Here is a 13619-nt window from a genome sequence, read left to right on the forward strand (position 1 = left end):
ATGCTATATACTCTGGCTGAGCGAGCGGTGTACTACTGTTCCCAGCAGACACAGAACAGTAAACAGAATGCTATATAGTGTGGCTGAGCGAGCGGTGTACCACTATTCCCAGCAGACACAGAACAGTGAACAGAATGCTATATAGTGTGGCTGAGCGAGCGGTGTACCACTATTCCCAGCAGACACAGAACAGTAAACAGAATGCTATATAGTGTGGCTGAGCGAGCGGTGTACCACTATTCCAAGCAGACACAGAACAGTGAACAGAATGCTATATAGTGTGGCTGAGCGAGCGGTGTACCACTATTCCCAGCAGACACAGAGTGGCAGTAAACAGAATGCTATATAGTGTGGCTGAGCGAGGTACACAGAGTGGCAGTAAACAGAATGCTATATAGTGTGGCTGAGCGAGCGGTGTACCACTATTCCCAGCAGACACAGAACAGTGAACAGAATGCTATATAGTGTGGCTGAGCGAGCGGTGTACCACTATTCCCAGCAGACACAGAACAGTGAACAGAATGCTATATAGTGTGGATGAGCGAGCGGTGTACCACTATTCCCAGCAGACACAGAACAGTAAACAGAATGCTATATAGTGTGGCTGAGCGAGCGGTGTACCACTATTCCCAGCAGACACAGAACAGTGAACAGAATGCTATATAGTGTGGCTGAGCGAGCGGTGTACCACTATTCCCAGCAGACACAGAACAGTGAACAGAATGCTATATAGTGTGGCTGAGCGAGCGGTGTACTACTGTTCCCAGCAGACACAGAACAGTACACAGAATGCTATATAGTGTGGCTGAACGAGCGGTGTACTACTGTTCCCAGCAGACACAGAACAGTACACAGAATGCTATATAGTGTGGCTGAACGAGCGGTGTACCACTATTCCAAGCAGACACAGAACAGTGAACAGAATGCTATATAGTGTGGCTGAGCGAGCGGTGTACCACTATTCCCAGCAGACACAGAGTGGCAGTAAACAGAATGCTATATAGTGTGGCTGAGCGAGGTACACAGAGTGGCAGTAAACAGAATGCTATATAGTGTGGCTGTGCAAGCGGTGTACTACTATTCCCAGCAGACACAGAGTGGCAGTAAACAGAATGCTATATAGTGTGGCTGAGCGAGGTACACAGAGTGGCAGTAAACAGAATGCTGAGCGAGCGGTGTACTACTATTCCCAGCAGCGACACACAATGACTGGGGGGGACCCTGGCTAGCGTGGCTGGAGCGCGAACTACCCTGCCTGCCTACCCAAAGCTAAACCCACAGACAAATGGCGGAGATATGACGTGGTTCGGGTATTTATTTACCCGAACCACGTGACAGTTCGGCCAATCAGAGCGCGTTCGGGTCCGAACCACGTGACCCGTTCGGCCAATCACAGCGCTAGCCGAACGTTCGGGGAACGTTCGGCCATGCGCTCTTAGTTCGGCCATATGGCCGAACGGTTTGGCCGAGCACCGTCAGGTGTTCGGCCGAACTCGAACATCACCCGAACAGGGTGATGTTCTGCAGAACCCGAACAGTGGCGAACACTGTTCGCCCAACACTACTCCCGTGTCCACGCAGTCAAAGACAGGACGCTCCAGCGATCTCATGGTGATGTCGGACATGCGGACGTTCTTTAGTCCAACGCCTCGCCGTAGCCCTTCCGGATCCACCCTCCACCAACGCCTGGAACGGCAGGTAGCCGACTACCTGGCCTTAAGTGTGGATGTAGACACTGCTGTGAACAGCGATGAGGAACCCTTGAACTACTGGGTGCGCAGGCTTGACCGGTGGCCAGAGCTGTCCCAATTTGCCATCCAACTTCTCTCCTGCCCTGCCGCAAGCGTCCTGTCAGAAAGGACCTTCAGCGCAGCTGGAGGCATTGTCACAGAGAAGAGAAGTCGCCTAAGTCACAAAAGTGTTAAGTACCTCACCTTTATCAAAATGAATGAGGCATGGATCCCGGAGGGCTGCTGCCCGCCCCAAGACTAAGTCAGTCCCCGCACACACAGCATCTTTGCCTGCACGCCGTGTGACTGGCTGCCTGGCCTGCCCCAAGAAGACTAAGTCGCTCCCAGTCCCTCCACACAGCATGTCTGCCTGCAGGCCGCTTGACTACCTTCTCCGCCACCACCAACAGGGTCCGGGACTCCAGGCGGATTGCTGAATTTTTTAGGCCGCTGCTAGCAGCGGCCGCTGTAATAATTTTTCTGGTGCGTGTACATGACTGCCTAATTTTTCTGGCTGCACTGCGGGCAGCTGCAACAACAAAAGAAAAGGCATGTACATGCGCCCATTCCCCTTCGTGATCATTACCTTGCCGTGGTGAAGGGGCTTGCGTATCACAATGAAGCAATGACCGGCGCCTAGATGAGTGTCTCGGGGGGCACACCCACGATAATAAGGTCGTTGCCTCATTGTGGTCAGACCAAATTTGATCAGCTGGACAGTCACTGTTCTGTCATTCAGCTACATCAGCCAGGCGACCATATGGGCTGTAAAGCCACCAAAACCTGCACTCTCGCCATGGTGCGCACCAGTCCAGCACGGCCGTCACTACACAAACAGCTGTTTGCGGTGCGTTACACGGTGAGTTTGGTGTGTCAGTGTGAAGCAGTACCTTAATTACACTACCTGATTGATGTATACACATGCAAGATGTTTGAAAGCACTTTAGGCCTGTCATTTAGCATTCAATGTGATTTCTGCCCTTAAAACGCTGCTTTGCGTCAAATCCAGATTTTCCCCCGGGACTTTTGGCATGTATCCCACTCCGCCATGCCCCCCTCCAGGTGTTAGACCCCTTGAAACATCTTTTCCATCACTTTTGTGGCCAGCATAATTATTTTTTTTTTCAAAGTTCGCATCCCCATTGAAGTTTATTGCGGTTCGCGAACTTTAACGCGAACCGAACCTTCCGCGGAAGTTCGCGAACCAGGTTCGCGAACCTAAAATCGGAGGTTCGTCCCAACTCTAATTATCGCACAGCATCTGACAATTAGCACTACACATTATAGCTGTGGTGCACCTCCCCAAAACACCCTCAGTATAGGTCGGTAGGTAGCCAGTTATAGTTGCCCTCAGTATAGGTTAGCAAGGTACAGTTGCCCGCAGTATAGGTTAACCAGGTACAGTTACCCTCAGTATAGGTTAGCCAGGTACAGTTACCCACAGTATAGGTTAGCCAGGTACAGTTACCCGCAGTATAGGTTAGCCAGGTACAGTTACCCATGGTATATGTTAGCCAGGTACAGTTGCCTGCAGTATAGGTTAGCCTGGTACAGTTACCCACAGTATAGGTTAGCCTGGTACAGTTACTCGCAGTATAGGTTAGCCAGGTACAATTACCCGCAGTATAGGTTAGCCAGGTACAGTTACCCGCAGTATAGGTTAGCCAGGTACAGTTACCCGCAGCATAGGTTAGCCAGGTACAGTTACCCACAGTATAGTTTAGCCAGGTACAATTACCCGCAGTATAGGTAAGCCAGGCACAGTTACCCGCAGTATAGTTTAGCCAGGTACAGTTACCCGCAGTATAGGTTAGCCAGGTACAGTTACCCGCAGTATAGTTTAGCCAGGTACAGTTACCCGCAGTATAGGTTAGCCAGGTACAGTTACCCTCAGTATATGTTAGCCAGGTACAGTTGCCAGCAGCATAGGTTAGCCAGGTACAGTTACCTTACCCGTAGTATAGTTTAGCCTGGTACAGTTACTCGCAGTATAGGTTAGCCAGGTACAGTTACCCGCAGTATAGGTTAGCCAGGTACAGTTACCCACAGTATAGGTTAGCCAGGTACAGTTGCCAGTAGTATAGGTCTTCTGTCAACCTTCTCTCAAAACATAGCAAGAATAAAAAGACAGCAATAAGGTAGCATATCTTGAGTAAAGAACAATGCAGATAGTCAGGTAACAAGTACAAGTATAGGCCTCTGAAAAAAACACCGTAGGCTAGAAAACTCACGTAAATTTGCCAGAGCAATATGACATCAGAAGTGTGTAGGAACATTAAGGGATGTGGAGTGCGGCCCAGGTGGCCTATGGGTCCCAAATTCTTTTGAACTTGGGTGTAGATTCTCTAATGATTAACGTGAACCTTCAGACTAAAAATCTACTCAGCAGCACTGAAAAGGCTTGATGTTTCTTAAAGAGGAACTCCAGTGAAAATAATGTAATAAAAAAAGTGCTTCATTTTTACAATAATTATGTATAAATGATTTAGTCAGTGTTTTCTCAATGTAAAATCTTTTAAATCCCTGATTTACATTCTGACATTTATTACTTGGTGACATTTTTACTGCTGGCAGTTGATGTAGCTGCTGCATGTTTTTTTTGGCAGTTGGAAATAGCTGTAAACGGAAGCAGGAAATTTGGGCGCATGAGGCAGGTGGACAAAAAGGGCGCCGCCATTCACTCCCATAATAAATATCGTTTAATGGGCGCCCAACAGGAAAAAAGGGCGCTGGAGAAAAATAACGTTTTAAAAGCGGCGCCCGGAGACTTTTAATGTTTTATAACTGCTTCTCATGATTACCCATTATTTAATGATTTATAATTTTTTAAACATTCTTTTTAAACGAAAAACAGTACAATATTTTTCTAAAACATTACCTTTAAACGAAAAACCGCACCATATTTTTTTAAAAACGTTATTAATGCTTATCACAGGGGGGTCTTAGGTTTAGGCATCACAAGGAGGATCTTAGGTTTAGGCACCACCAGGGGGGTTTTAGGTTTAGGCACCACCAGGGAGGCCTTAGGTTTAGGCACCACCAGGGGGGTCTTAGGTTTAGGCACCAACAGGGGGGGTCTAGGGGTTAGGGATAGGTACAGGGAGGGTTCTGTGTGAGAGTAGGGTTAGGTATAGCTTTAGTAAAATTCTTATTAATGTTTTATAAAACGTTATTATAAATTTCACTTTTTAAACAGGGAAAATTAACGTTTTTTAAAATTGCCGATTTCATACACATTACTTAATGATTTATAACTTTATAAAACATTCTTTTTAAACGAAATATAGCACAATTTTTTTTAAACGTTATTCATGATTATCGTTTAAAACCCTGCGCCCTTTTTTCCCGGCGCCCTTTTTTAACGTACGCGCTGTAAACAGCTATTTCTCACAATGCAGCAAGGTTCACAGACAGGAAACTGCCAGGAGTACATACTCAGAGTTTCTTGTGGGAGGGGTTTCACCACAATATCAGTCATACAGCGCCCCCTGATGGTCTGTTTGTGAAAGGGAATAGATTTCTCATGTAAAATGGGTATCAGCTACTGATTGGGCTAAAGTTCAATTCTTGGTCGGAGTTTCTCTTTAAGCAGTTTCACAGCATCAGAACTTTGTTTTTCTTACCCAAGCCTCATTTTTAGCTGAACAGAAGAAAACTGCCCGGGCATTTTTTCCCTGATGCTGTGCAAAGCATTATGGGATTTCTGATGTTGTTGTTCTCCTTCTGCTATTTTGGCGCAAATTTTTTTTTTTAGTTTTTTTTGAATTTGAGATTTGAAGCCTAGTGTGCGCAGCTTGGAGGGGTGATTAGAACACAGGACAGTTGGAACTGTGTCTCATGCTCTGTCACTTCCTTTCAACCAAAAAAAGACGGCTACCCCTATGAAAAAGATTGCTGCCCCCATGAAATCACAAACATTTGCCTATTCTTTTAAAACAGGATGGATAACAGAATATATTACCTATTTATTTTAATTAACATAACTAATGTAAGTAATGTTTGTTTAGGCTGAAGTTCCCCTTTAAGTTAAGTTTTCCATAGTGTATACAGAATGAACCTTATTAATTAATTCAGACCTCAAGGGGTTGATGAATTAAGAATACCTTAATTTTAAGAGGAACTGTACTGAAAATAAAATAATAAATAAAATTGCTTATTTTTCTTAAATATTACTTTATAAATAATTTAGTCAGTGTTCACCCTTTCCTCGTCCTCCTAATTTACATTCTGAAATTTTTCACAGTTGGTGAGGTGACATCTGTAGTGCTGTCAGGAGCATTAATTTGGATTGTTTGTTTTTCCAAAGCCAGTACCAATAATACCTGTTTTCCCAGAATGCTGTGGAATGAGAATTTCACGTAACTAAACTGTCTAGGCTGTGACTTCACTGGAAAGGCGGGGCTACATAACAATATACAGCAATATACAGATATAGGAAGTGTTTCTAATGCTGAAACCAGGATAATTAATATAAAAGTGGGTAGTCTAAATAACATATACATTCTGCTATATGTCACTACAGTGCCTCTTTAAAGGGAATGTCAGAGTTAAAAAAAAATTCTACTTACCCAGGCTTCCTCTAGTTCCTTTCAGCCGACATGTCCTACGCCGCAGTTCCGCTCTCAGCCGCTGGCTCCCGGTCCCTTCTGCTGCAGAGACCAACCTCGTGAGCGCCGTTGTCAATCAAGTCCACGTTGTCTGGAGTGTTCTACGCAGTCACAGAACTACTGTGCCTGCACAATACACTCCAGACAACGCGGACTTGATTGACCGCGGTGCTCGCACAGGTGCAGTAGAGGACGACCTCGCAAGGTCATCCTCTGCAGCAGTGGGGACCTCGGGTCGGCGGCTGAGAGCAGAGCTGCGGTGTGGGACATGTCGGCTGCAAGGGGCTGGAGTAAGACCTGGGTAAGTAGATGGGTTTTATCTATAGTAGCATTGTTTATTTTAAAACTATAGGGAATGTTTTGAAGAAATAGCGTATTTTTTCATTTTTATCCTTGTATTTCCCTATAAAAGGCATAGAAAATAAAGTAATTACTGAAAACAAATTTTGCCCCTTAAAACCCTAATTTGTGGTGAAAAGAACAAGATATAGATGATTTAGGTGTGTTAAATAGTGATTAAAGGGGTTCTGTGGGAGGGAGGGGGGAGGTTGAAAATAAAAACAGACACTTACCTGCGGCTTCTAATGGCCCCCTGCAGCTGTAAAGTCCCATGCCGTCCTCCAATGATGCTCCGTTCCCCGCCACCGGTCTCGGTCTGATATTCGTCTAAGAAGACGAATAGTGCTTGCTCCTGTGTATGTCATCGGGAGCTTACTGCGTAGTACGAAGTTTTCTTGTACTGTGCCTGCGCAGTAAGCTCCCGATAACGCACGCGGGAGCGAGCACACGCGCGGCCACGACCGCGCAGCCGCAGTCTAATTAGACGGCAGATTAGACCGGGACCGGTGGCAAGGAATGGAGTATCGTTGGAGTGGGACATTACAGCTGCAGGGGGCCGATAGAAGCCCCAGGTAAGTGTCCGTTATTATTTTCAACCCCTCCCCCCCACAGAGCTCCTTTAAGTTATGGCCAAACGAATGGGAGAAGCACTGAAAGGAAAAAAAGTGCCCCTTGGCAAAAAGGGTAAAATAGCATGTGGGGTTAAGTGGTTAAGAAGAAATATGGCAACCTCCATACTCCGCTCATATACCTGCATATATTTTACTGGTGTTACAATAAAATGGAAGCTGAGAACAACAGGAACTCCTTTCTGTTGTGGTGAGCCATGCCAAGCTGCAGAACAGTGTGTAGAGAGCTTCATAGAATGAAGCAGAGAAAAACACCACCATAGATTTCAGTGCAGCCGGATCCGCCACAGGCCGTAATAGGGATTACAGCTATCACGGCGCTCAGACAGTAATTTGGGCACCCTCAAAAAACAGTGCCCAAATTACTTTAAAAACAGCAAATTACATCGTACCCATCCATGGTAGCCTGGAGGGGGAATAGTAATTAATGCCACCGGACCTTTGCAGGAGCAAGGTGAGTCGTTTTTCGGCTTTACCTTGCACCCAAATTTCCTGGTGGCTTAATTATATGTACGCTTCATAGAAAGGGTGTCCATTTCCAAGCAGCGCATCCATGCCTTACATCACCAAGTACAATGCAAAGCAATAGACAGCAGTGTACAGCATGCCAACCACTGATTAGTTCTCTGTAGTGACAAATCATTATTCTCTGTCTGGCACACCGATGAATACATCTGGGTTTGGCAGATTCCAATGACAATAGAACTTGCCTGACTGCATTTTACCAAATGTAAAGTTTTGTATGGGGTTGTTTTTCAGGGGTTGAACTTGGCTCCTTACTTCCAGTAAACTGAACCCTGAATGCTCCAGGACTCAGGAGACCAAGACATTTTGGGAACAGTATTTGAACAACATGACTGCACATCAGAGCACAAAGCAAGGTTTATAAAGATATGGATGAGGAGTTTGATGCCGAGCAACATGACTAGCATGCACAGAGCCCTGACCTCAACCCAATAGAAAAGCTTTAGGATGATTACAGTGCCTAACATCACACACAGTGGCGTCACTATGGGGCTAGGGTGCTGCTGTAGGTGCGGACCGCACCAGGTGACACCGGCAGAGGGGGAGACCCCAAGCTCCAGGTTTAGGGACAGTGGAGTAGGGATATGTAAATATAGACCAGGCTATTACCCAACTTCTCACTCCCCTTTAGAAAATGGGTTCAGTATAACCCATTTCCCAATCCCATTCTCAACAAATGTTACATGTAACGATACTACAAAAAAGTATTATTGGTTTTGTTTAGCCTGGTGACGTTGGAGGTTCATGGGGTAAGAGAGGGGTGATGCCATGAGTGTCCGCACTGGGTGACACCAACCTTGGTGATGCCTCTGATCACACATGCTCTTCTGGAAAATGGTAAAAATGTCCACAAACACACTCCTAAAACTCATAAGAGCTGAAGCTGTTACAGCTGCAAAGGGTGGGCCAACTCCATATTAAAGCCTGTGGATTAACAATAGGACATCCTGACATCCTATATGTGTGTAAAGGCAAGTGTACCAATATAATGTTTATTTGATTTAAAACAAGTAGATGTCCTACAATTACCACCTCCATCACCCAGACAAAGACTAATATATTGTTGTGTCTATTATGTGCACTGCTAAATTGTAATAAATCAGTATAAACTGTAATGTACAGACCGCATCTATGATCTCTGGAGCACATGATTATATAGTTTCACTTCTAAGTGTCTTCATAAATAAGTTGATCCAAGGTCCACTTTACAAGTAAGTGCTACACAAATGAAACTGTGTATTCTCTCCAAGCAAAATGAAAACATCAATCAACAATCAACATTATGAAAAGTCATGTGATCAAGGCTTTAGAACTGATCGACCCCTGGGACTTGAATTGAGTACTGTCATGGTTTAACCTTTTAGCAGCCACTTATAGCAAAACTATATGTGGCTGCTGGTGCTGGGCCACATTTTTTCTGCTGCTAGGGAAGTGTCCCCAGCCTGGAAGGCTATGCAGAGCAGCAGGGAGTAGAGATGGCTCGAACCTCCGATTTTCGGTTTGCGAACCTCGGACGCGAACTTCCGCAAAAGTTCGGTTCGCGCGAACTTTCGCGAACCGCAATAGACTTCAATGAGGAGGCGAACGTTGAAAACTACAAACATTTATGCTGGCCACAAAAGTGATGGAAAAGATGTTTCAAGGGGTCTAACACCTGAGTTTTTGCATGGCGGAGTGGGATGCACGCCAAAAGTCCCCGGGAAAAATCCGGATTTGACGCACAGTAGACTTTTAAGGGCAGAAATCACATGCATGCTAAATTGGAGGCCTAAAGTGCTTTAAAACATCTTTCATGTGTATACATCAATCAGGTAGTGTAATTAGTGTACTGCTTCACAATGACAGACCAAACTCACCGCAAACAGCTGTTTGTGTAGTGACGGCCGTGCTGGACTGGTGCGCACCATGGCCAGAGTGCAGGCGACAGCGGTTTTCAAGCAAGGTAACGATCACAAAAGGGGAATTGACACATGTACATGCCTTTTGTTTTGTTGTTGCAGCTGCAGTGCAGCCAGAAAAATTAGGCAGGCATGTACACGCACCAGAAGCATTATTATAGCAGCGCCCTTAAAAAATCAAAAAATCCGCCTGGAGTCCTGGACCCTGTTGGTGGTGGCGGAGAAGGCAGTCAAGCGGCCTGCAGGCAGAGATGCTGTGTGGGGACCGACTTAGTCTTGGGGCCGGCAGAAACACGGCGTGCAGGCAGAGATGCTGTGTGTGCGGCCTTACCGTGCTTTGCAGACCACATGGTCAGATGGACCCTTGGCCCAACGCTATGTGCCAGAGATGATGGCACCACTTGCCTTTCAACATCACAGTACAGTTTGAGTATCACCTATTTTGAGAAATAAGTGCGGCCTGGTATCTTCCACTGCGGTGTGTGGCTTTGCTTTTGTGTGCTGCTTTTCTTCAGCTGGTCATCCCAGTGCAAGTTGTCCCTACGCGGGTCTTGGTCTTTCCACGGCTCAATTTTTGGTGGCAGAGAGTACAAATGGCATTGCTCTCATCTGAGGCAGACACACAAAAAAAATGTCCACACCGTGGAGCCCTTGGGTAATGGCACTTTGGTGGTGGCGGCGGACTGAGTGTTAAGTGGGGTGCCAGAATCAGAGCAGGAGGAGGAAGATATGTCACGCTTCCGTGCGGAAGCTGAGGAAGATGAAGTGTTCTGTGTTAAATAGTCAACTACGTCCTGACAATCTTGGGGGTTGATGGCACACGCCTTCTGAACACTGTACTTTGGTCCAGGGCCACACGAAATCACGACAGCATGACTTTGAACAGACCTGCCAGGTGGCCTGCCTCTGCCTCTTTTTCCCATATTGGGGGGATGAAGTGAAAGGTATGCACTGACTTGACTAATACAATGTGCAGTCACACAGGTGCAGTGAACAGGTATGCAGTGACTGGTATCAATACAATGTGCAGCTGTTACACACACAGGTACCGTGAACAGGTGCAGTGACTGGTAGTATATAACACTGCATGCGCTCACGTAGGTAGGTGCACTGAACAGGTAGGTATGCAGTGATTGCTATTACAAATGTGCAGCTGTTACACACACAGGTAGTCACTGAATGTGCTGGGCCTGGGAGTGGCACAGTAGGAATTACCAAGGGGCCAAGGGCCAGCTGTGACTGACTGACAGAGCTGTATATGCAACACAAGTGTCTGTGGGACACACACATACACAAAAAAAATAGATCACAAGAACAACCTTAGCTCTCAAAAGAGCTGTTGAGGGGTGCTTTTTAGCAATAAGTATTAGCAAGGAGCAAGCTAACAAGCCTAACAAGAGCCTAACCAAGCTTTCCCTATGTCTACAGCAGGTTATCTCCCTTCTCTAATTACTGCAGCCACACGAGTGAGAGAAAAGGCTGAAGCTGCCTGCCTTTTATAAGGGGGGGGAGGGGGGGGGGCTCCAGGAGGGAGTGTAGCCTGATTGGCTACTTTGTGTCTGCTGACTGTTATGTAGAGGGTCAAAGTTGACCCTAATGACCCTAATGATGTAGTATAGGGGTCGGGTCAAACTCGCATATATACTGCAAACGTGAACCATCGAACTTTGCGCGAATCGGTTCGCGGTCTAACTGTTTCGGGCCATCTCTAGCAGGGAGCAGTCATAGTTACCTGTCCAGACATCTGGATTGGCTTCTCCTCTCCTTCACCCGTTGCAGTGCTGCAATCCCAACATCATCTTCTGAGTTTAAAGGTGCCCATTAACGGTACAATTTTTTCACCAAATGTGATGCGATTTAAATGATCAAATTGAATAGAAAAATTACCATTTATGAAGGCAATCAATAAGGAATGATTATTTGGTCGATTGCTTAATAGGATAAAATTGATCCTAAAGTTGGAATTTATGATCAAATTTGAAGAAAAAATAATTTAGTAAATGTGAACATTCGATAATCTCAGTAAGTAGACACTGAATTGGTTGATTTAATACTACACAATTAAATTAATTTATACACTCCACAATGCAACGCGTTTCGCAGGATGAAACCCGCTTCATCAGGCAAAAACGGGAGCAATAACTTGTACTGGTCAGCACCTCTGTGAGCTTGACAGCTGCACTGACCATTACTAGTTATTGCTGTGTTATTGCCTGATGAAGCGGGTTTGATCCTGTGAAACGCATTGCATTGTGGAGTGGATAAATAAATTTCATAGTTGACTATTAAATCAACCAGTTTTGGTGTCTACTTACCAAGGAGGTAAGTCCACCACTACCTCCTCTTTTAAATGTTTTTTTAACAGTTTTATCCTGCTATTGGCGCCACTGTTCCCTCCATGCTACATTCACGAGTCCACCCTTGGTGGAGGGGTGTTACTCCTTGTCTCCTATCTACAGAGAGCGACTTCTTAACCGGAGTGGGGTCAGGTCCTAATACTCCCCACCTGCCTATACAGTGATTGCTTTTGAGGTAACCCACACTTGTGAGTATAACAGCACACATTTTGTCTTTCTCCATAACCTGGTTATGCTACATACTACACTATATTAGGCTCCCAGTGTCCCTTTCTGTTTTCCTCCTACAAGTGAATCAATAATTACGTTTTGATTATTTCGGATGATAAAATCACACTGAAAGATTGTATAGTTAATGGGCACCTTTACGCTGAAACCACCATACGCCGATCACACTTCATATCATGTGATGGGCCCAAAGGATGGTGTCAGCGTTACAGCGCCACTCAGTGGTGGATGAGTGTCTTCCATCGCCTCTCTCCCACCACCGAGTGGCGCTGTAACACTGACACCATCCTCTGGGCCCCAATCACATATCATATCATGTGATCAGAAGCCAGAAGACGATGTCCACATTGCAGCACCACCTCAGGTAGAGGAGAAGAAAGCCGATACAGCCGTCTGGACAGGTAACTATGACAGCTCCCACCCCCACGCTCTGTATAGCTGCACTAAGCAGCCGAGTTTACCTGGCTCTGCTACACTGCCACTAGTTGTCTAAAAAGAGACAACTTGGGCAGGGCTTCAAAAAGGTTAATACAAACATTATGTCAATACGTGGTACAGGCAGCCTAAGGGAGTTGAGGGGACATAATACTGCGGGCCAGACTGTACAGACAAGCCCTGCATTGGGCTGGCAAAACATCTTCAAACCACAGGTCAGGTCTCTGTAGAGAATCAGTCTTACTGAATCTCAGCAGAATTCTAAATCCCAATGAAGTTCTGTAGAGCCCCAGATCTCTGAACAGGTTAAAGCATTGTAGGTTCATGCGAGACATGAATTTGATTGCTTGTGTGCTAATCAACCTCCAAGATCTTCAGCATCCTTAATACACCTGCACTGCTTGCATTAAATAGCTCAAGTAATTCAAACAACATCTCTGGTGTGCCACGTTCATATTATTTCATACAGCACTTGTCAGGCCCGGATTTACATCACAGGAGCCTATAGGCACAGATGTCCTGGCACCTTAGACTTTGCCCTCCATGAACCCACATACCCCCACTGACTGCACCGCAAGTGTGCTGGCTGTCCCAGCTGTCACTTCTCCCTTACTTCCCTTGCTAGTCATAGGTAGCTACAGGTGCTCCTTAATATTAGGTAGCCAGTGGTACCCTCAGGATTAAGTTGCCCACAACTGAAGGAAGAACTCATAAGTGGAATGCCGAGAGCCAGGTGAGTAACCTCTCATCTACACTCTGCTCAGGACTCTTTAAAGGGAAGGAGGGAGAGAGGCACGTGGGGAGGGAAGTGAATCCCCTTTCCATCATCATGCGCATGTAGGCATGTGCCTACAGTGCCTAATGGTAAATC

At 45.9% G+C, this 13619-nt stretch overlaps 1 protein-coding gene across 1 annotated transcript in view; it reads right to left on the reverse strand.

Annotated features, from left to right (window-relative positions):
• The window catches only part of COL28A1 (collagen type XXVIII alpha 1 chain), a 198628-nt gene that overhangs the window by 170713 nt on the left and 14296 nt on the right, over positions 1-13619 (reverse strand). The window contains exon 3 of the mRNA XM_068247381.1: positions 6910-7028. Within this exon, the coding sequence (XP_068103482.1) occupies positions 6910-7028 (119 nt within the window). The remainder of the gene's footprint in view (positions 1-6909; positions 7029-13619) is intronic.

This window comes from Hyperolius riggenbachi, chromosome 7 (assembly GCF_040937935.1).
Source record: "Hyperolius riggenbachi isolate aHypRig1 chromosome 7, aHypRig1.pri, whole genome shotgun sequence".
NCBI classification, from domain to species: domain Eukaryota; kingdom Metazoa; phylum Chordata; class Amphibia; order Anura; family Hyperoliidae; genus Hyperolius; species Hyperolius riggenbachi.